This window comes from Metopolophium dirhodum, chromosome 1 (genome assembly GCF_019925205.1).
Source record: "Metopolophium dirhodum isolate CAU chromosome 1, ASM1992520v1, whole genome shotgun sequence".
In the NCBI taxonomy this organism is placed as follows: Eukaryota; Metazoa; Arthropoda; class Insecta; order Hemiptera; family Aphididae; genus Metopolophium; species Metopolophium dirhodum.
Window position 1 is genome coordinate 43,574,646 of NC_083560.1, and position 24,878 is coordinate 43,599,523.

At 29.5% G+C, this 24,878-nt stretch overlaps 1 protein-coding gene across 1 annotated transcript; it reads right to left on the reverse strand.

Annotated features, from left to right (window-relative positions):
* Positions 1 to 1,115: 1,115 nt before the first annotated feature.
* Positions 1,116 to 23,000, reverse strand: LOC132936152 (uncharacterized). The gene is made up of 13 exons (XM_061002841.1): positions 22,785 to 23,000; positions 21,740 to 21,883; positions 18,381 to 18,555; positions 10,050 to 10,150; positions 8,278 to 8,441; positions 7,912 to 8,037; positions 7,172 to 7,285; positions 6,978 to 7,088; positions 6,192 to 6,344; positions 5,947 to 6,054; positions 4,957 to 5,100; positions 4,821 to 4,896; positions 1,116 to 1,550 (listed from the first exon to the last, which is right to left on the reverse strand). Exons 4-12 carry the CDS (start codon positions 10,123 to 10,125, stop codon positions 4,849 to 4,851), a joined length of 1,044 nt encoding a protein of 347 aa, XP_060858824.1. The 5' UTR covers positions 10,126 to 10,150; positions 18,381 to 18,555; positions 21,740 to 21,883; positions 22,785 to 23,000; the 3' UTR covers positions 1,116 to 1,550; positions 4,821 to 4,848.
* Between the last annotated feature and the right edge of the window lie 1,878 nt (positions 23,001 to 24,878).

Consider the following 24,878-nt stretch of genomic DNA (forward strand, 5'->3'; position numbering starts at 1 on the left):
TGTCGCCTGTGAAGCATTCATTTCAAAAATAAAAAAATTGTTTTTTATATTATATTATTTTATATTTTTTAATTGTTTTTATTATACGTGTAGAGCAAAAGTCAATAAAATTATATATTTAAAAACAATAATTTTTAAATATTGATTCTAACAAAACTTACTTTATTTGTCAGGTCTTCCTGCAGTTGCGTCCTAAATATTTATAATACTCAAAAGAATATAATATGTATAATTTTATTGACGGATTACAGTAATCCGTATTTATATGTTTTAATTCTGAGCAGAGCGATGAATGTATTGGCCTTTGATTTCCCTACGATAGTAATTATCGCCAAAAACCATTATAATAGATATAGGTACCTACAATGTACTAATGATCCACTAACTGTTTAAAGTATACTAGGTATTTGACAGAAATTAATTTACATTGACCAAAAGTGTGATTAATATGAGGAAATGCCCGTAAAGCTCTTAATGGCAGTGATGCAGAATAATTGTGTTCTCTGTGTGAATGTCGAATACATTGAATTTCCCATTACTTATGTGCCGTATAGTGTCGTTTTTTCTTTTTAAGCAAAATAATGATAAAGAATTATTTTTAAAATTTGAAAATAACTCAACTCGTACGCAATTGAATCTAATGCGTTGTAAAAATAATTTAGTTACTTGATTGTTATTTGTTTGCTTTACATTACAAACATAGGTAATCACGTTGATAAAAATACCAACATTTTAAATTTAGAAATCTGAATCAATAATATTATAGCATCATTAAATACTTACAGTTTTAGTTTTATTTAAAACAAATTCAAATATTTATAATAGTTTCATCATAAAACTCCAAGAGATTTAAATATTTGTATATTAAGCGTGTGTGTCTAATGCTCTAATCTGTAATATTCTTTTCGGTCAATATTCCTAGAAACCATCCATCGTGTCAACCAAACATAGTAAACAACGATTAATTTACGCAGGTCACAAATATTGTTGTCAGTTAGTTCAGTACAATCGAGAATCCCTAAATACCGTTTTATTTACATTGCATGTATGAATACCAATAAATATAGATTTTTATTATTCTTTAAAACAAAATAGAATATACATTATGTTGAATATATTATATAATTTTACAATATTATTTTATAATATTTTCTTAAACTATAGCCTTTAGGTAGGAACTTTTTAGCAGGTGGACATACCAAACGATATGGACAGCCACCTACTCATTAAGCTAAAACTGGCGCTCATATAAAATATAACTTATACAATATTATTCAATAATAAAGATTATGATGATATTAGCCATTATTTATAAAACTGGTTATGATTGTAAACATAAAAAGAAACGGTTAATTGCGTTATAAAAATATATTTATAATATTTTGAGATTAATTAAATAATAGGCTTATTTTAAATTCTATCTTAATTATTTTTCGAAATTTACGTATTAGAAAGTTTCAGTCAAATTTCTGATCACTTCGGTATAAAAGTATAATACGTAATTGGCAGCTGCGACATCTTAAACTTCAAATGGTCTTCTCTGCAGGTACCTAAAATTTATAAATTATAATATTATACAATCGGTATTATAAATTGAGCACGTGTATATAATATAATGTCTAAGCTCGCAATAAAATGTTTTATTTATAAATTATAAACAAATATTTAGTTTGATGGTTAAATGATCCCCTCTTACCACCATTCGTGTTGGCTATATCTATCTATCTATATATATAATAATAATACACTTATGTATATATATACTAGGTGATCCCGAGCACTTCGTTATTTATTACACTTATTCCTTATTTCAGAAGTTACGTACCAGAAATTAAAATTAAGTGAATAATATATACCTATTAGTTTATTTAAATAGTAACAACGAATAACCGAATAACTTTGATATTTTCTCCAAAATATATTATAAACATTATAATTTTTTTAACAATATGTTATAGTTGTCTATATATTTTGACTCTTTTTGTGCGGGGTATTAACTATAGATTTTTATCTTTGTATTTTTCGTATTTTCGTTTTTCATAGAAAAATAAGATATTCATATTGTATTATTATATAATATGTACCTATAAAATGGTCAAATATATTTATTAAAATATCTGTTTATACTTAAAAATATATATAATAAATTTAAATTATTTATGTATGTTTTTAATAGCGTTATGACAACAGCCGTATGGAAATATTTTCAATTAATATATTATTACATGTACCTATTTACCAAAATGTATTATTGAACAATTTTACGAACATTTTTAAGATATGTAATATATATTATACTAGCTGATTCTGAGCACTTCGTTGCCCGTTAAATGTATCAACTCTATATGATTCAAACTTTGTTCAATTTATTATTTAAATTTTTCTTAACTTTTCCATTGTTTTTTTTATTTTATTCATCGATTTTTAGTACGGTTAGGTTAGGATAGGATTTTGTATAAATTGATTATATTAAGTTTAAACAATAAACTTGGAATAACTTTGATACTTTAGAGTTAAATCATACGTACAAATAGCATACATACCTGACAATGTACTGCTGCGTATCAGAATTTTTATTCCGGGAAACGGAAAAGTTAAGATAAATGTTGAATACTATACACCGAATATTAAATAACGAATTGAACAAAGTTTGAATCATATAGAGTTGATACATTTAACGGGCAACGAAGTGCTCGGGATCAGTTAGTATAATATATATTACATATCTTAAAAATGTTACCATTGTTGAGGGTAATTTCTGGAACTACTGAACTAAAATTCTTTCACCAATAGAAAGCCACATTCTTTGTGAGTGTCGTAGACTAATTTAAAAAGGGAATTGATCACCCCTGGTAGGTTCTCAAACAGGAATTTTTAGATTTACGATAGAAATTGTCGTTTATTAATGGTTGCTATGGGTTATAGGAGTTGAGAATAATACTAATTTATTATTATTATTTATTATTACGTAACAGGCCATTATTTATAATAATTGATAACTCCTTTGTTTATTAAGTGAAAGAATCGATCAAATGCCATAAACCTTCTCCGCAATGAGCTCTTCAATTTAAAAAAAAATCATAACGATCGGTTAAGTAGTTTCCGAGAACATAGGCCTCAAAGGTTTTCATTTTCACATTAATATATAAAGATATAAATATATATATATATATACGTGCACGCGTATATATGGTCATACTTGTGTAATTATTAACTAAATCATTGGAATTATTGTTTACATTATCCAAAATAATAGTGATAACAGTCACAGCTATAATAAAATCTCAAAGCAACCGACTGGGTAATATTTAAGTATAGGGGATTAAAAGGATCCGATCCTGTCGGTGTTTTCTACCAATATATATCAATTTACGTCGAAAATAGGGAAAATATACAGCAAATAAGAATTAATAATAATGAAAAAATATAAAACTTGAACGATAATTATTATATTATACTACTATAGTATTGATAAATAGGCACATATTACTTATGTTATATGATATTTATTTATAAACGGGTAGGTACACCCTTTAATATTAATATTTTTTAAATTAATCGTATTCCTGTTTATGAATCCTAACATCTCTTAAATGATTTTCAAACCAAAGTATTAATGTGTTATAATAAACTCTAATTATCAATTTTATAATTATAAGTCATAACATTATCTAGATGATAAAAAGTAACAACACTACAATTATTTAAATTTAGTGGGAGGTAGTTTTGACGAGTAACAAGTTTGGGGATTTTTTATCTGGAGGTTTTAATTCCGGGGGTAGTTTCCGATTACCATTTATGTCTTATGTCATTATCAGCAACTATCCTGTAGTTATTGGAAAAAGCTCTGGGACACATGCTTCAATTCGTCATGATGTTAACTTGAAAACGAGTTTCAACAACAAGACTTCCCGTCTTCCCCAACTAAAACAATTTTTCAGGAATCACTTATAAAACTGTTTTAAAAATTATCAAAAAATATATTTAGATACAACTTCAATTCGCATAAGTAACCATTGACAAGTTGTCAAAATCAAATTTTTTTGTTGTAAAAATAAAAACAAATGTCTGGACACCATCAATAAAAGTTAAATTTTTAAATTTTGTATATGAAGAATAAAACGTTATAATAATATTGAGGTAAAAAAATAAATTTAAATATGTATGAAGTTCATGTTCAAGTAAATATCATGACGAACTCAAAAATGTTTTAAGAAATGTTATCGAATAAATATGACGATACTATAGGACTTGTACTTTTGAAAAAAAAATCATCATATTTACGCCTTAAAAGTACTTCCTTATTGTCAAGTTCGGGAGCGCTTCGTTATTTTTTTTAACACAGTCACACACATAAATTATTGCTATTGAAACTAATTATAACTACACACACATATACACAAACACAAGCACACATTTAAGAATGAGTACATGTGTATACTCATTGATCAGTCACTCAGACTCTGTGGAATCCCGTAAAAGTAATATTCTTAAGTTAGTATTTATATAGGTACCCTATACGAGGTACCTATACCTACCACCTATATTCTTGCCTTAGTCAATGCAAACAGTGCACACGAACGCACGAATACAACACTCGGGGATAGATATACGATGTGTTTATATCTAAATAACAAATATCTAATAGCAAATAGTACATGTACCTCGTACAGTCATGCCTTATAGCTTAATAAATTCCTTTGTACGGATTTCATCATCACCAGACGAGACATTTCGATGTACGAGGTCTCGAATTAGCGAGTATATTACAACCAGCGGATCTTTATCGTGTTCTGATAATATGAAAGATGTTTGCGTACCTTTTCCGTTGTATCCATTCGGTTTCTGTCATAAGGACATTACTACAAACGACGATAATGGTTTTTTCAAGATTGGCTGGAATAGAATTTAAAATGTCAACAAAATAAAATATAATAAAATAGTGTAGGTACCTACCATTGTTGGCTTCTCAATAGTGTACACATTTGAGCAGATTTCATTCATTGCTCCGTCGTATTCTGTCAAGTATACGAAGCATCCATTCTCCTGCTCTCTAATCGAAGTTATTAGAGTCGATCCTCTAAGGGTTTCCGTGCTCGACTTATTAAAAAATAACATAATATGATAAGAATTATTAAGTATAACAACACGATTTGAACATAGAATTGTGTCCCAGTATGAGAGAGGAGTGTCCATATGAGGAAAGTTGATGTTGAATTAAATAATGCGGTGAGAATTTTATCAGGCTGTGTCCGGGCAACAAAAGTGCAATTGCTCCCAGTTCTCTCAAATATAGCATCACCAGAATTCCGCAGATATGCAGCAACCATAAAACTACTTCAACAAGTCCAAAACTCGACAAACCTTCCGACATTTAATGACATAAGTAAAGCACCATATAAAAGATTAAAATCTAGACACCAGATCTAGGTCACAAATCTGAACACAACAGATAACCAAGAAGATATGTGGAAAAAAAGCTGGAAAGACGAGAACGTAGTAAATAGCTCCTTTATCAATGGAGCTCGGAGAGTTACAGGATTTGAATTTTCACCTGCAATGTGGTATGCTTTAAGCCGTATCAGGACAGAACAAGGAAAATGTAAGTTTCTCTTACATAAATGGAAAATTACAGATACCCCACTATGTGAGTGTGGGCAGGTTCAAACCATCAAACACATTGTCGAGTCATGTCCGCGGACAAAATATGAAGGAGGAATAGCAGAGCTCCATAAAGGCGACAGTGAAGCACAAGATTGGCTACGTAACCTAGAAGTACTCTTTTAGAAAGTAGGCAATTTCCTATCTATATCATTTAAAGTTATGTATGTTTCTCCAAAAGTGACGCCATATGAAAGAAAAAAAAAACAACACGATAATATGGATAAACTTGATTTTTTAAATATTCATACACGTAGTTATACACTATTATGGTTATGTGATTACCTTTGAACGGGTGTCATTCATCTCCTCGTAGTTTTGGGTCTGGTTATATTTATAGCCATTATCCTGTTGGCCAACCGAAGTACTTGCAGTCGACCACTCTGAGGTACTCTAATCAAATATGAAAATATAAAAAAATATAATTAACGTGATAATAATTGCAACTACACTATAGAATTTGAACGAATATAATATTTGAAATATTCATAGTTATACACTTATTGTGATCAAATAAAAATAATACGCACGGCGTTTATTTTATCGTCGCCGCACTGAAACGTATTAGTATGTTCGGTGGCGCCAATGTTATTTGTAGTTTGCGGTCCATCATCCGAATAATCTTTATTGAGATCAACACAATAACAGCCGAAACAGTTGGTCTTATAACTGTAGGTGGTAGACTATAGTGTAGAATATTTTCTGATTAGTTTATTTATATAAATATAAATATATGTCATATTATATTATTATAAGGTTTCTACCATTTTCATGTTGAAATTAGGGACTGGAACCGAACCTAAAAGAACCAGTTCGGAAACTAGAACCTTTAAAATATTAAGAACTGAACCAGAACCGAAACTTTTATTTTAATAAATAAAGTACCGTAACCAAATTGGAATTTTTAAATTAAAAAGGTACTTTTAGTTTCAAAAAAAATAACTTAATTTATCATAATTTAAAGGTATTACGGTTTTGTGTATAATCTATGTATGATCATATCATGAGTTTTCCAATATTTCTCATACTATTAATTAAACCGCATTACGGAGAGGTATTTAAAATTATTATACCTATCGGTACAAAATTATCTGTAACCGGAACCAAAATTCTTTGGAACTGGTAGCTTTTTTTTTTCTGGAACCAGAACCGAACCAGAACCGTTATTTTATTTTTGGAGAACCAGTACCGGAACCTATATCGATAAATTCAAAAGGTTCCAGTCCCTGTTACGAGATAGCTGGAGGGATCGCTTTATTATATATATATAACAAATTAGTGCATTGCAGAATTTGTAGCATGCAATATACACGCACCTTTAAACGAGAATTATTGATCTCCTGGTCGTTTGTGGTCTTATAATAATCATAGCCATTATTCAGATGGCTTACCCGTGAAGTAACTGCAGTTGAGCACTCTGAGTAAGTCTAATCATATTTAAAATTTGAAAAAATTAAATAAAATACAAAGTTATAGCACGTCTTATTATTAAATACAAAATAATACGTACAGTGTTAAGTTCATCATCGGTGTACTGATGCGAATTTTTGGGGTTTTCAATAATAACTGATGTACGTGATTCATCATCCAAATGATTGTCACTGTCTCTACTGCAGGTGCTAAGCTGCAATTTACGTTTAGAATATTTTCTGATTAGCTTACATATAAAATATAACGTGATTACTAATTATTAAAACAAAAAAATAACACATGACAAAATTGTAAGATTAATTGTAGCTTTTCAATGTACAAGGTATAACAGAAACACCAGACAAATTAAACATTTTTGGTTATTTTATTTTTATTTTGTGTATTTATTACAATGAATAGACACTTGCGCTACAAGTACAGTGTAACATTTTTTTTTTTATTTTTAATAGATACAGAAAATGAAAATAATTTAAATTGTGTTAAATAATTTTTGGAAAAATTCGAGAATAGCCAATCTGTAAATCTAATTATTAAACAAATTTTGATGGTAAAATCATTTAATTATGTAAAATAGTTTATTTTTAAAAATTTTTTTAAACGTTCGATATTTTTTTGGAAAAAATTTGGTTAAATTTATTTAAAACGTATAATAAACTCATAACGTTTTGCAAAATATTCTTTTTGGGAATTTGTTAACATAATTACCATGTTTCTTAAATTATATACTATCCATAGAAGTTTCATAATTTTAGTCAACTAATATCAATTATTTATTTAATTTTTGTCGGGTATTTTTGTTACATTTAGTATAATATATACCGTTGAACTCCTGTCCTCCATCGCCTCGTCGTCTTGAGAGCTGTTATAATTATAGTTGTTACCATTGTCCTGTTCGCCACCCGAAAAAATTACATGCGGTCCATCTGATTCGCTTGAGCTAGTAGTCTAATGAAATTGAAAAGTTCAACAAATATATAATAAATTTTTTTTTTATTATTATTGATCGAAAGACATTGGCGACAACGGCCATTAGTCGTTATATAATAATTGAAATTAAACTAATAAAATATGTTTCCGATGAATATTAATCTATATAGGTACCAGTTCTGTAGAACCTATCCTAACGTCCTGATTATTAAACTACCTATTATTATTTATTAACACATCTGAGAGTTCCATGCTTACTAAGGTTATGTCTAGAACGTCTTGGCCTACTGCGTAGTTTTCGGTCCATGCACTAGGCAGGCCACTGACTTGTTCCTGCGAATTGGCCACATTTAAATCAATCGCCGACATCGAGGCCCGTTGAATGCCAGTACACTGAGATGACGACGTACGAAGAGTATTTTCTGCAAAAATAATATTAGGTAACAATTAATACAATAGTTATATTATAATATTGATTATAAATACTAATTAATGGTGATCGTGTCTTATTATTAGTAACACTATGTAGGTGTTGGAACAGTTAGGGCAAACTTAATAACACAATAACGACACACGCTTTTTCTGTGAAGCACCTTTTATTCAGAGTTCGAATCACAATTTGTTACAATTAATAATCGCGCGTGGGTTCGTCGACGACGGTTCGGCTTAAGCTGTTAGCCGTCGCCACCGCCGCTGGCCGGGCCGGCGGCCGTGCCACAGGCGGCGGCCAGACCGGTTGTCGGTCGCGATCTCGCGGACGTCGATAGAGACGCCGCGGTCGTTGCGATAACGACCGCGACAACTAGTACAACAGTAGGTGGTAACGAAATATTTATAATTATATAAAGCTGTTTTTTTATATAATATTCGCGATGACTGATGGACATGATACATTTGTTTTAATCAGGGACTGTCGGTGAAAATCTTGATACCGAAACCCGACCGGAACCCTAAAATACATTTATTATAAACCAAAACCGAAACCTATATTTTGATGTAAAGGTTATTTTGGTTTTTTTCGGCTCCAAAATCCAATAGATATTAGTTTATCTATATAGAAGTAGGTATAATATAATTATAAAGATGGTTATTACTACTTATCAGTAAATCTAACATATAATTATAAAATCACAGATCTATAAAAGTTTATCAATACTAAGAAAGAACAATATTATTATGTGTACAACAGAATTGTCATAAAACAAATTCCAAAAATCCAAATATTAATTTCCATGTAATTTATAACAAGCCCGGTACCTACCTGATAATTATTGAATTGCAAATCGCAATTCGCAAAAACCAATGTAGAATATCTAAAAATAATAACAATTTGTACGTTTATAAGTGTTTCGGAGTATGTTGGCTTATAATAATATTGTTCCCTAACTAATATGCCTGCAGGGCTGCAGATATGATCAGTTTTTTTAATTCTTACAATGATTAGAACTCAATGGTTTAGTGAAACTTCATATTAACAGTGAGTAAGTTATTGAATATAATTGTGTATATTTTATAGTTTTAGTGTTATTGATATTAGGTACACTTAATTACAATTAATACCCGTCATTAAATAGAGGTTCTTAATATTTGTATAGAAAAATATTTTCAATCTGTACAATAAGGCACAATAAGTAATATTATATAAAATAGATTATACATAATGATGAATTTGAGGAGAGCCATTAGTAACACTTTCGTTTGGTAGAAAATTGATAAAAATAAAATCATAATCAAAAGTCGAATATAAAGGGTTAAAACCGGTATTAACCGAAACCAAAACCGAAATTTGATATTTTTGAAAACCAAAACCGGAACCGAAATTTTGGATTTTTGAGAACCGAAACCTAAACCCAAACTGATAAAATCTTAAAGGTTCCAGTCCCTGGTTTTAATATTATCGAGGTAGATTCTCGGTTGACTTGAATTAAATTCTGACTGCTTGTAATATTAGGTATCCAAGTTTGAGTTATAACTGGAATCGCTGTACAGCGTGTACAATATATTATCAGATTGTAAAAGTTGATGTGTACCTGTACCAGTGTTGGATTTTTTCGACTTCGTTCTGGTATGTTCATAACTTGCCGAGTGCTTACGTTTAGTGTCCATTTCACAGGAACTAGGAATCTTGTAACTGTGAGAGCACAAAGAGCAAAAATTAATATTACTTTAACTGTTAAATAGGTAATACAGTCGATTTGTATACAGGTATAGAAATGTAGAGTAATAATTATTATATAGGTACCTCATTACTATACTGTTATTATAGTATTATACTAAAACTGTAATGAAGTATAGTTGTATATTAAACTTATAAACAACCAGTACACCTACTCGTGGTACCATGTTTGAGTATTTATTTTTAATTTTCTGTCTTAAAATAATCGTATTTTAGATTCTGAGCCGGGCGATACGTTCCCATTAGGATGCATTAAAAATGCTTAAATAATCAATTTTTGAAAACATATTATAAAGTTTGAGTATAAAATATTTAAAAACAGAGTTCAATGCAGCCTATAGAATATTTACCTCTAATAGTTTAAAAAAATGTTATCAAATTTGGTTGATTCTACAGAACAGGATCATTATTCCTGTAAATCGTATTATTATGGACAAAATTACATTTGAACCGAGTGCTTTAATTTAAAAACTAAGTTACATATGCTTTTTTCTTTTTTTAATTTGTATTTGTTTAATTATAAATTTATCTGATAGTTTTCTATACATATAAATGGAACAAATCGATATGAGCCTGTGAAAATGACGCATTGACGATGTTATGTTTAAAATTAGTTTTCATAGGATTTAATATCGGCGATATCGATAAAGTATTTATTACGGCAAGTTAATTTATCCTTTTTGTACATGGTAGTTAATTTTTTTTTAATATAAACCACCTAGTTCAATTAGTTGAAAATTCAGCGGCGATCTTAAAAAAAAATTATAGAGGGGTGTATTCTTCAAAATTGCCGACTAGAATTTGAAATTCAAAATTTTTGTTTACTATTAAGTAATTTTTAATTTCAATATGCTATACATTTATAGTTTCTTTATCACCTTATGTTTCAATGTATGTTTAAATAAAATTTGAAGTTGAAACTTAGAAATACCTACCTTATTAATTTTAATTTATATCAGAATGAAATAACATCAACAAACATAATATGAAATCATAGTCGTGCGCACGATGGGGGTGGGGGCCTTTGGCATTTTCTTTAATAAATATTTAGATATCTATGCTATACTAGATAGTGAACATTTTTACATTTTACATGAAAAAAGTGAAGCCAGTTTGAATCTCATAGTTTAGATTTCTGTGAATAAACGTAATAAAGTTATTAATATATCAGTTACTTACGTTATTTCACGGTTGTAACTTGTAGATAATATTACATACCACTTAGGTTAGTTAAAATAGTAACTACAAATAACGAATATTTTAGACCTAAAAAACAGAATATTCTTATTTAGTAGGTATCTACATTAAACTTTTACATATTATACCTAACTAGTAAATAAAATACTATTATAATGAGTGAAAAGAAGATCATATAGCACATGGGTTCTCAACCTTTTGAGGTCCACGCCCCCTTTCAAACTATTTTATATGTTCACGCCTCCCCCTCACTATTATAATATTGATATATGTATAACATTTATATGTCAACTATACTTTAATGTTGGTAATTGGATTAATATGAATACAACTTCAATGACATTTTTTTAATATTAAATGAATTTATTTGCACAAAAAAAAAATATTATTATAATTTAAAATTAATTTTAACTATTATTAAATATACAATTAATGAGAGGGTTGGCCCTGTTTATTTTTAATCAATTTTTTTATGTTTGGCGACATCTGTGATAATACGCATCTCAAATCACTCTCCACGTCCAATCGTGCTCGATATTTCGATTTTATATAAGCAAGCGCCGAAAAGCCAGACTCGCAGAGGTAGGTGGAAGAAAACTGAACCAATAACTTCGCAGCTTCATTGGCAACTTCCGGATAAATAGAGAGATAACACAGCCAAAAATCTTCAACAGTCTTATTTTTAAAGTCTTCTTTTGCTTGTGAATCATTCTTAAGGTCGATGGTTTGCTCTTGAAGATAATCTGGAAGTATGTCCACATCAATTTTGAATGGATCTAATCGCGTCGAGTGGCGGTTTTTCTAACCGTAATAATTGTTATACGATAAAATCGGAATAATCGCTCGGTGTATAATGTATATCTACTGATCGACCGCGGAGGCGACAAAACACACCTGCAAGGCACGGCGTAGAAAACGGCAACGTTTTCATTTTTCGTGTTTTTTTTTCAAAATTTTCACGCCCCCCCTGAAATTTTGTCACGCCTCCCTAGGGGGGCGCGCCCCCTAGGTTGAGAACCACTGATATAGCAGAAGAATAATTATTAAGGTCATTAAAGTTCACACTTTTTAAAAAGCAATTACCAATTAACACAGACAAGTTAACGGGTATAGGTAATCGAAAACCGCAATCAAATATTTCTATTTGCTGTTGTGCTACAGTAATCAATGTAGTTATGTAATTTAAAAATACAAAAATATAATATTTTGTATTTACCTCCATAACATGTACTATGACACCATTATGTCATCAATAAATATTATTTTCTATGGAGGTTACAATAGAAATTAACGTAGAGTATCAGTTTTCAACTTTTATTAAACGTGTATTCTAAAATTATAAGATAACTAAAAAAACACGGTGTTGTCCTTATTCACCTCACATGACCGAAGTCACCCCTTTTTACGGTAGTCATTAGTACAAGAATCTTTGGTTCAGACATTTTTAAGGGCCCCCCCTTGAGGACAAAGTCTGCGCACGCCTATGTATGAAATATGTAATAATTATAATTCATCATTTATTATTATTGTTGTCGAATCATTATCTACATTATAAGAATCGTTCTCTTCTATCATAACCTATATAAATATAAAATAATCTCAATAATTGTATTTGCATAAAGTGTAGGTAGGTACCTAATTATTAAAAAATGTCATTCAAAAAATATTAGATTCTGAGTTAAACGAGATATGTATAATATTTTTAAAATCTGTATTTTTATATCTATATTAATTAATCTATATACTTATAATCTATATTTCGTACAAATAGGTACTATTCATCACTAATACGCTCAGAATCTATAATATTATATAATAAAAACTAACAATTAAAAAATAGTTATTGATAATAAATAAAATAAGCATATAGATTTCTAAGAATTAACATTACAGCTCAATCTGAAATTCAAATAATCGATTAATAAAAACTTATATTTTAGTGTAAGCTCTAACAGGAAAAAAAACAGGTAGGTAAAATTAGGTCCATGTAAACTAGGCTGGTGAAAAAATCAGGTAAAGTTGAGTTCATGTAAACTCCTCTAGTGATTAATATAAAGTAACAGAATACAATTAATATGACAAACCTACCTACCTACCTATTATTATTAGAAAAAAAAATCATACATTTTATAATAATAATCATTATTATTAAATAATAGTTAGGTACCTATGCTTATATGCCAAAAAATATATATAATTTAATAATAAATATAATGATCGTCCGAACAAATCATAGAAATAGTAATAGCGAGTATTGAATCAACAAATTATGATAGTTTATAATTGTATAATAACCATAAAATATGTAGGTATGTTATGTTATGTTTTGTTATATTATAATATTTTGAACAGTGAACTGAAATTATTTGATACAATTTGTAGATATTCTACCAAATAAGACTAATATTATAAATCCATTATTAAAACTATTTATACAGCGTTCTCAAAACACCATATTTTTTTTTCATTTTGAATTTTTGTGCTTATTTGGTTGGAATATATCATTTAGTTTTGTATAAATAAGGCCTTAACACTGGTGGAGTTTCCATATACCCATTACAGGTAAGAAAATAAAACTGGTGGAATTTACATTAGTCCTTTTAATTACCTTTTTATGTACCTACGTATGGCGAAATTTACAATCGTTTGTCTAATTAATATTAGAACAAACAATTTTAACATTGACGAATTCACCGAAGAGAATATAAGCTGTGCCCAATTTTTTTCATATTTTTAGTTTGACATGTAGCAGACTGACGAACTCTGATAAGTGCTAAAATAATTATTTTTTTCAAATCCATATAACCCGTTTTATAAGTTATGTGTCTAATAACTGACTTTTTTTAACACAAGGTACCTCATAAATACTGTTCTCATACAAATTAAATAATATCGAAAATATAAAATAATAGTCGTAACTTTTTGATAAGTGTTAAAGTTAGAATTTAGATGAAATTGGTCAAAATCTCAAAAATTTGTAAATTATTTTGTAGTTAATAATTCATAACATTTTAACATGCATACCTCAGATTTAAAAATTTAATACAAGGTTTTTCAAACGTTTTTTTTTACTTGAATTAAAAAAAGAAATGTTTAGCGTAATTTCAAAAATATTTAATAAAAACATTTTTGCTTTGTCAAAAAACTAGAAAATTTTAGAAGTACAAGGTTCCTCATAAGTTATTTATAGTCAGTTATAAATATTAAAAATACATAGCCAAGATTTTTTTGATAACCATTTGAAGTTCAAATTTTGTCTCAATTCGTCAAGCTTACAATTATCTGCAAATTATTTTGTAGTTAATTTTTATAGCTAAGGATTAAAAATTTAATGTAGTATTCTTAAATTCTTAATCATAAGTAGTTTATACTGTAATAAAAATCTATTAAATACATATTAAACAGGAAACACAGTATTTTTTAATAGGTATACATTTTAAGTTGAAATTCGGACGAAATTAAATATTTAAACAAAGAATGATGGTTTAATTATTTTGTTTAATTCCAAAAATATCCTGGCCCATAGCTAATCGAAATTTTTAATGTAGGTTTATTATTATAAATGTATTTTATACACACAATGATATTTTTAAATGCTTTGTTTTCGGCAAAAATTATTTCTACCTACCGTAAGCTATCGGTAGGTACTCTAACTCTGGTACTATAATAGTACAGTAAATTACTTATATATATATATCAATATAAAATATATGTCATAAACTATACTTGGTACCTAAAACGGGCTATATCATAATATAATATATGATTGTCTTCGCACAGAATCATTTTTGTATACAAGTATACAACTATTTATCATTGGGTTCAATTTTAACAAATACATTACAGTGACTTACTAAATATCTATACACTCGAAAACTACTTAACAGCAGAGCGGTTACATTTTTAAAATATTTTTACTGAATTAAAAAATGATTGTGATTCTTACGTAAAAACGTTCTGCAGAACCAACCTTGTGTTGTTAGCTTTAGTATTAAAGTGAATTTACCAATTATAAAACATTATCTGCGTTCTCACGGAGGCTTCTATTCAATGAATAAAGTTAAAAGCAAGATATTATGATCATTTTTAAACTGTAACATTTTAATAGTTGCATAAAAAATTGGATAATATTGCAAAAACACAAAATATGTTCTCAACTTCTAGTTTGATAATAGGTTAGTTCACTCCAATACTAAAGCTACAACACGAAGTAGGTTTTCATGAACGCAAATTTGTCATGTTGCGCGTGGGTCAAGGAGAGGAAACAAATAGGTAGGTCGAATACGCAGATGTTACCCGCATAATATTATGTTAACACCGTAAGTGCGTAACATATCAAATTTACGCTTAGCATGCTAAGCACTGCGGTTAAAGTTCAGTATTATTAGTTTTAAAAATTATAGTGAATTTATTACATAACATTGAAACTTAATGGTAAGAACATTATATCTGTGTTCGTATGTGTGTATTTAGTTAAATTTTAAAGCAAAATAATATTATGAGCATTTATAAACTATGCCTAACATTTTACACTTTCATGAGTCAGTTTTTCAATATTTTAATCTCAAACTTTATAATATGTCTTCAAAAATAATACAATTTTCTGCGGTTTTTTTAAAAATATATTATACCATTATATGAAACAAAATAGAGTTAGATGCGGCCTGTAAAATATTTTCTTCGTTCAGATAAAAAATAATTTAATAGTTATAAAAATCCGACCATTTCACAAGGTCTAAGAATTCTTCTAGTGAAATCATTTTTTTGATATAATACACCATAATACACCCCTTCCCCCTAAAAAGGTATCGGGTAATAGATTATTGGGAAAGTATTATAATATTCAAAGCTGGGCAGTAACTAGTTAAAAAGTTAAAAGTTAAGTTAAGTTACTTTTTTTGATAACTTTTAACTTAACTAGTTAAAAAAATAGAATTTAGAGAATAACTTAGTTAGTAACTAAGTTATTTCTTTTTATAAATAATTGTAACTTAACTTAGTTATTTTGCTAAGACTAAAGTTGTTTGTAAAAAGTTATTTACAAAAATTTTCCTATTATGATTTATGAACTGTATATTATTTACATTGATATTTTTGAGAACCGCCAGGACGGAGGTATATCTACCGACGATTGTAGGTATGTACTATGTATATTATTATATTTATTACTATTTACTATAATATACTATAATATAGACATATAGTAATTACTAATTAGTAGTATTATAGTGAATAGTGATTATTATTATTTATTTATTACTTATTTGAAATATAACTAGGAAGTTTATATTTTCTATGAAATGACAACGGTTAAGATGTATTTTACATTGTTACTAGTGTACTGTGTACAATGTACATTGATAGCCAATAGGTAGGTAATAATACAATTTCCAGAACGGACCTAATTAGTAATTTCTGATACGGTGATACTTATGCCGTGTTTTTTTACAAACTACACTCTACATTCCTATAATATTATATTGGTGTATAAATAAAATAATATATAAAAATTAATTTTTGTCAATTTATAAGTCTCTATATTATATAATGTCAGCTTATGTAGTAGTGTGTCGACTGGTGTGAGTGTGTGACTATGAGGATTCTAAAAAAAAAAAAGCAACTTAACTTTTAACTTAACTTAGTTATTATTTTCATGAAAATTTATAACTTAACTTAGTTACTCAAATTCAGTAACTTTTTAAAACTAACTTTAACTTAGCTTAGTTATTTTTTATTTTAGGATAACGTAACTTGAACTAGTTAAAAAAAATTGGTTAACTTGCCCAGCTTTGATAATATTAAGGGGGAAACTCAAATATAAAGTTAAATTTTCAAATTTTATAGAATTGCGGAAAATTTGAAAAATTGGCACCGGGGCGCTTAAGCATCGTTAGCTTAAATATTATAGTGAATCAACCTATTATGAAACTTAATTGTAAGAACATTATCTGTGTTCGTATGTTGGTATTTTACCATAGTAATAAATTTAAAAAAAAGATATGAGCATTTAAACTGTACCTAACATTTTACACATTCACAAAGAAATTTGAATAATAGGTATTATAAAAAAGCCAAAACGTAAGAACGTGAAAAATGTTCTTATCTTCAAGTTTAATAATAGGTTAATTCACTATAATACTAAAGCTAAAAAGTATAAATCCAGCGTTGGTTCTTCTAAACGCAAATTTATTATGTTGCGCGTGAATTAAAAATAGAAAACAAATTGTATACACGAGGACGTTACACCCTCATTTGTTATCTCCGTCGTACAAGTGCGTAATATAGAAAATTTAAGCTTGGCAGTTGTTAGTTTAAATTTTTAAAAGTTAAATTGAGTCAACCTATTGTGAAACTCATTGGTAGAACTTTAGCTGTGTTCGAATGTCAGTATTTTACGTGAACTCAGTTTGTAATAGCGAGTTATAGGCATTTTTAATTGTGCTATTTCATTTTACCTACCCAAAACCAGTTAAAAATTGAATTATCTTAAAATACCGACTTACGAGACCGACCATGTTCTGACCATTAAGTTTCAATATGGGTTGATTTGCACTAATTGTTGAACTTACGAAGTTACACGTGAACTGCTGATCGTAATTATGCCATATTACACACCTGTAAGACGGATCAACGAGTGTAACGTTCTCTTAATATTATTATTATCTTATGATGATTTGAATCCCGCATGCGAGCGTATACGGTTTTAATTGAATATATTGCTGGACGCTTTGGTATTTGCATATTAGTGGAAATACCGTAACGGTATCCCCGTAATATAAGATTAAAGTGTTAGGTATAAGTGTTAGGTTATTCTAGAGTTAATTTCTAAATACTTATCGGTAAATATAAATATTTACTAATTATAACGTCTACTAATGTACGCACTATTCGACATTACAACAAATTTAATGTTATGTGTTTTTTTTATTTATTTTAATTTATAATCTATAAAGTATAATATAATAATGATAAAAAAAAAAATACGTACCAACAATCGAAGTAGAAATGATTTCTTCCGTGTGTGTCCGTGTGTGCTGGTGGTCTGTCGATCAGCGCTGGAGTGCTGACAGAATTCCGACGACCGCTCCTCACAGCGAAAAATGTGTTTCAAAGGTATACCCCCACCTCCTAGCGTCGTCGGTCTGTATTTGCCATGTACCTGCCTAAATGATATACGGACATCATTACGTATACCTTTAACGTTTGGAATATTTGAAAATGGCACCACCTATATACAGTGTTAATAGGAAATTAAAATCGCTCTTGGAATTCGTCATTGTCTTTTAAGGACTTTTTTTAAACGTTCTGATTAATGGTTTTTGCATAGTTGTGTATATTATGACAGAATTCAAATGCATTGCTTATTAAAGTGAAAATTTAAACAAAAATTTTTGAAATAATATTTTGGCAAGCATAACATGTAATAGTACATGTGGTAGACATTAAAATACTAAATGATTAGAGGTATAAGTACATTTTAATAATACGAAATTAGAAATTAGAAAAATATTAAAAATTATTTTTTGTTTATTAAGTAGATACCCAGGCCCGGCTCAGGGGGTAGGCGACATAGGCCCATGCCTAGGGCGGCACTTAAACTGCACTTTAGTAAGAGGCATTTTTAAAATAATGATAATATTCTATTGTTAAGGGCGACAAAATTTGATTTTTCCTAGTTCACTATTTTTGCTTGAGCCGTCCCTGTAAATACCTATACCCAATTATAATATTATAAGTTGTTTAATTTGTTATTAATTATTTTAAGCTATAAATTTACAATACTTAACAAATATAAATTTTGAATTTTTTTAGCATTATACACAATTTAAAGTTTTTTTCTTGTATATTAAATATTAATTATTGCATATTTTCACGATTTTGACTGCATATTATTATGGCTGCATCCGAATTGCATGCCAAAAAAAAAAAATGTCCAAATTGCATGCCGTCTCTTGTAGGGGTTTGTCCGAATTGCGTGCCATCTCTTGGAGGGGTCTGTCCGAATTGCATGCCATCTCTTAGAGGGCTTTGTCCGGATTGCATGCCGTACACCACACGTTTATTTACTATCATTCCATTCCAAGCTGAATAGCATGTTTTACTCCCCAAGTCCTAATATTTTTCAATTAGTTGATGTCTTAAAGCAAGTACAATGTGATATATATGTAAAATTGCGTAGTTCAAATTTAAGTAATAGACGCCGGGAAATATTAGAAAAAGAAAAAAGTATAAGTTTAGTGATGACGGAATTTCAAAATAATGAAATTAATAGACTTTTATATGTAGAAAAGTTGGCATACATGTCATTGCCGACAGCAAAATAAACAAAACTAAATTTTTGTAAAGAGTTTTATTTTATGATTCTTATTCACAGTGTCACCTTCTACAATATTTATATGTTTTATTGTAATGTAACAAAATCACGATCCTCCAGTTGAAAAGTAAGTTATTTATTCGGATATACCCCTCTAAGAGATGGCATGCAATTCGGACAGACCTCTCCAAGAGACGGCATGCAATTCGGACAGACCCCTCCAAGAGACGGCATGCAATTCGGACGACCCGATTTATATTTATTTTTTTGGCATGCAATTCGGATGTACCGATTATTATGACATATTTTGACACTTTTTAGTGCACTAAAATCCACACTCTACTCATAATTATAAATTATTTTTTCGAGAATTTATTTTTAAAGAAAAGTTACGACAAATTTACCAAGAGATGTTATTTTTTCACATTCACTTTGTATACTTAAGCCATGACTAATCGCAAGCAACCAATTTACCAGACGGCTAATTTAAATCGACTATATCTCTCTAGTTCAGCGGTTCCCAACCTTTTATAAGCGTGAACCTAAAATTTTAAATTTCACTTTTGGCAACCCAAAAAAAAAATCATAATTGCAAACTCAATATTCATTTATTTATAATTATCATCAAATTGATAAATATGTGTATTTATCACAAATTTATTTGCTGCAATCACTTGATGTAATAGCTGCTTTAAAATATGTTCAGACATAAGATCTATCCTTCGTTTAATCGTGTTATCCGAAAGTGGGATTAATTCTAATTTGTTAGCTATGTCATCTCCGCAGACCGTTCTAACCATAGAAATAGCTGCAGGTTTAATAAGTTCCTCTCCAATGTTATGTGCTTTTTTGGAACGTGCGATTTTCCAAGCAACGTCAAATGATGCTTTTGTAGTTTTTTGTAAATAAACCTGTAAGTGTATTGGACGGGCAATCAAGACGCATACATTTTATTTTATTTTGGTGTTCCTTCCAAAATTGTAATGGTTTATTTACCAATGACGGATGAACAGTGTTACCTAACTTGAGTTTATTTTCTTTCATAGATTCATTTGACAAGACTTGTAGGCAGAACACACATTATTGAGGACGCACTAATCCCGATCGATCTTTTATTTCAATAAACCAAACTTCAAAAAATTATCTTTATACAGCAGAGCGCGCTTAGCCATTACAAAAAGTTAAATCACGAAAAAATTAGATTAAATTAATAAACACGCACTATACGCAGATCGAATAACGACGAGAGCGGAATGACTGATCGATAAACTAGTAAAATACATTATACAAGAATAATGCATCAAAACGAATAATATGCGTACCTATACGAAAACTACGATAAGGACGCTCTTCAAGGAGCGCTGTGACATTTCGGGAAATATTATTATGAGCAAAAATAGAAACTATATACCTATTACTACACTATGCGGGTACGACCGCGCACAGCCCGCGCCAGACCATTAAGATAACCTATTTCAAATTATTTTTTTACTTGATCATTAGAATATTAGAAGTATTAGAGTATTAGAATATTTCAGAATTTTTTTTTTTTTTTTGAAAATAATAATATAATATGTAAATTGGAAGACGTATGTAATGATTTCGCGACCCACCATAAAAAAACTCTGCGACCCTAATTTGGGTCACGACCCGAGGTTGGGAATCGCTGCTCTAGTTGGTAGGTCAAAAGTAAAAAATAATAAGGAAAAACGAAAATCTTTACGCAATACCAGTTTTCAACAAAATCGATTTTGTTAAATTGTAAAATGTCTCTGTACCATTTGCGTTTTAGGCGTCTAGGTGGGATGCCTGGGATTGGGAGGGAGGAATGATATTTAATTAAAGGGTTTGAGTGGGAGGAAAGACAGTGTTGTAGTATCTTTCCTTAAATTGTTTGGCTTCTCCATAGATTGTTTTTAATTTCAGGTCTATGTGGAGAGTATGATTAGATATGTAAGGGGGGAACTTTTTTTTATAACATAATAGCTTCTATCTATGGCTTCTATATTCTAATTTATAATATGTACTCTTACGGAATTCCGGGAATCCAAATAATATTTGTGCAAATTCGGTGCCATTCGGTAAAACTGTGGATTTGTGTACGTAATTTACTTGTCTATATATTTATGAGATGGGCTGCCCGCGGGTTAGTCACAAATGTTGGCCACCTCTGAAAACTGAAATTGACGCCACTGTAATAACTATATTATAGTTAATATAATACAGAAGTGGCCAGCGTGGAGAAAATAGTCACGAACACAATATATTAATATAATGAAAAATAATATAAAGAGCGGGTAAAGGAATAATACGACCTATACAAACCGTGGCCAACCTTGTAATATTATAATATTATACAAATCATCATAGAAAGGGAATGTTGTATTCTATGACTTACGTTTACGCACGATACCGGTGATCATTATAATGGTAAATGGACATTCCGCCACCCCCCCCCCCCCCCCCTGATATATTTTTGATGCGGAAATTTCCCCCCCCCCCCCCATTTTTTTAAAGTTTATTATTGACTAATAATATTGAATTTAATAATACAATATTATTCATTATTTAATATGAAATCGTTTTTAAAATAACCTATAAAATATATAAACATATTTTTATAAAAATAAATATAATAGATTATAAATGTATATTATGTTTGATCCACTCAACTACTTGAAACAATAAAAAATTTTAAAAAATAAGTATAAAATAAATTAATATAATTAATAAATAATAAAAATAAAAGTGTAAAAAACATATCATTACTCATTCTTTTGTTATTTCTAAACACATATTTTTTCTCGGTCACAGCGGGTATATATATTTTGTAAAAAGGTTGTTTTTAAACGACTAAAAACCATGTACCACATTTGAACACAAACTTATTGAAATATTGATTGTTCAACGATAAAAAAAATCAACCGGTACCTATATATTGAAAACAGGCGCGCACCCAAGGTTATTGTTTGGGGGGCCTTAAACATTTTCTTACTTTCCTTACATACAATTACATAAGTAAACAATTTATTACCACACATTTTTAAATAATAATTTTTTTTTATTATTGCCACGTACCTTGTTATATTATGTAGGTACCTATTTAATATTTATAATGATATAACTAAATATTATGAGTATTGGGCGGATCATTGATTGTTGGAATTTACGGTTCGATGATGATATAGCTGAGCAAAGTACTATACTGGCGCATGCTGGTTTTCTTCGTTTTTGACTCATTTCGACTCAGTTTTTTCTACACACACGTATCAACATTCAACACAACTGTCACAACGATTAACTCGAACGGACTAAATTGTCAAACGAGACACAGGCACAGACAGTCGATAGTTATAATTATTAGTGTTATCGTATTTACCAATCAAAGTTGATCCGACGTAATCGCTAGTAAGTACCTATACCCATAAATCTAAAAATAATTTTCAACGAAATAAGCGATCGGCGATTGCCACAAACCTTATCACGTAGGTACTAATTGAACTATTAATGTGTATCTAACATAATAATACAATTTGGAAAAAAACATAATACCTACTATATTTGCGACGATATGCTATATTATAATGTATAATTGAATGTACAAAATATTTTTTTTTGTGGGGGGGGGCTTCAGTCCCAAAGCTCCTCCTGGGTGCGCCACTGATTGAACACCTAGACTAACGCCACTGAATTGTATAAACAATCGTAGAAATCATATTATATAGTTAATATATTATCTCAGGGGTGGCCCAGCCGACAAGAGAGTCGCGCGAGCCGCACAATAAACTATGGTGCCAAATAATACGAAGAGCGGTAAAAATGATAATAATACGACCTATTATTATATCAGTAAAAAATGTTAAGACGCGAACCCTGCAATATAATATGAAAAAAAACATCGACGAGTGCGAATTGAGATACCGTTTTCGAGTATTATATTATTATAAATAGGTACTATACTTACGTTTTACGCAAGATACCGTTATATTATATTTTCACAGCCATCGACCGAAGGTCGCTTCCACATCCGTACCTATAGTAATAAGTATCACAGAATTACAACTATATAATATTGTATTGTAGACATGAAGCGGGCAAATAAAGGGTGCGCCCGAAAACAAAATTCCTCGGAACTCGAATACCTATTGTTAATGTTTAGGGTTTGCCGCCTCTATATAGAAATTATTATATTGAAAAGCGAATTGCCGCTACTGCAGAATTAAATTGCTACATAATAGGGATGGGCAACTGGCAGCCCGCATTCCATTTTTCACTGGCCCGTTCGTTGCATTTCAATTTAGTTTATAAAAATATGAAATGTTAAGATTTTTCCTCATTTTATTTTTGTATATCAATTGTTAAGTTATTAAATTCGATATTATGTTTATCGTAAAACGTAGATATGAATTCTTATCTAGTATTGAACTATTAAATGTCAATAATATTATCATATTATAGGGGTATAGTTAACATTAGGTTTTTTTTTTTTTGCTTTCTATTTTTGTTCTCTGGCCCGCTAGATTTTCGCACATTCAAAATTGGCCATCTAGTAGTATTGAGTTGCCCATCCCTTTTTTATAATATTATCACTACATCTATCGCATTATCGATATTATTTAGTTAATATAAAAAAAAACCCCGCAGACAGCTATTTAAGATACCGCCATTGACGCCAAATGCATTTAATACAAACAGTATAAAGGTACGTCTTACCCCGATACCCTTAACCATTAACCATATTATATTTCCAATGTCTGCACCCGCCCGAAAGCATTTCACACCCGTACCTATATAATATAATAATAGTACCTACACCGGAATATTACAATAATATATAATATTATATCGTATACTTGAAGCGGGCAAATAAATAAGGACTTGCCGCGGGTGCGTCCGAAAACAACATTTTTTAGAGCTCAGATACGTAGGCAGGGTTAGGTAGGGTCTTAAATATTTGTCGCCACTATGTAGTACAGAAGAAACTCGATTAACCGTCACAGTCGGGACTATGACGGTTAATCGAATAAACAGACGGACGGTTAACAGAAACTTTGCAAAAAAAAAGTATATATATATATATTATATACTAAATTCATACTTATTACATATTATATACAAATTGTATATTGAAAATCGAATTGACGCCACTGCAGTATTAAATACCTATGTGAT

Bases quoted from the DNA above. Each gene is read 5' to 3' on its own strand.
- LOC132936152 (XM_061002841.1), bottom strand. From the start codon at position 10,125: ATGGACACTAAACGTAAGCACTCGGCAAGTTATGAACATACCAGAACG. The intron at 8,442-10,049 runs GTACACATCAAC...TTATTTTTGCAG, and splicing joins AAAATCCAACACTGGTACAG to AAAATACTCTTCGTACGTCG. The intron at 6,055-6,191 runs GTGCGTATTATT...ATATTTGATTAG, and splicing joins GCGACGATAAAATAAACGCC to AGTACCTCAGAGTGGTCGAC.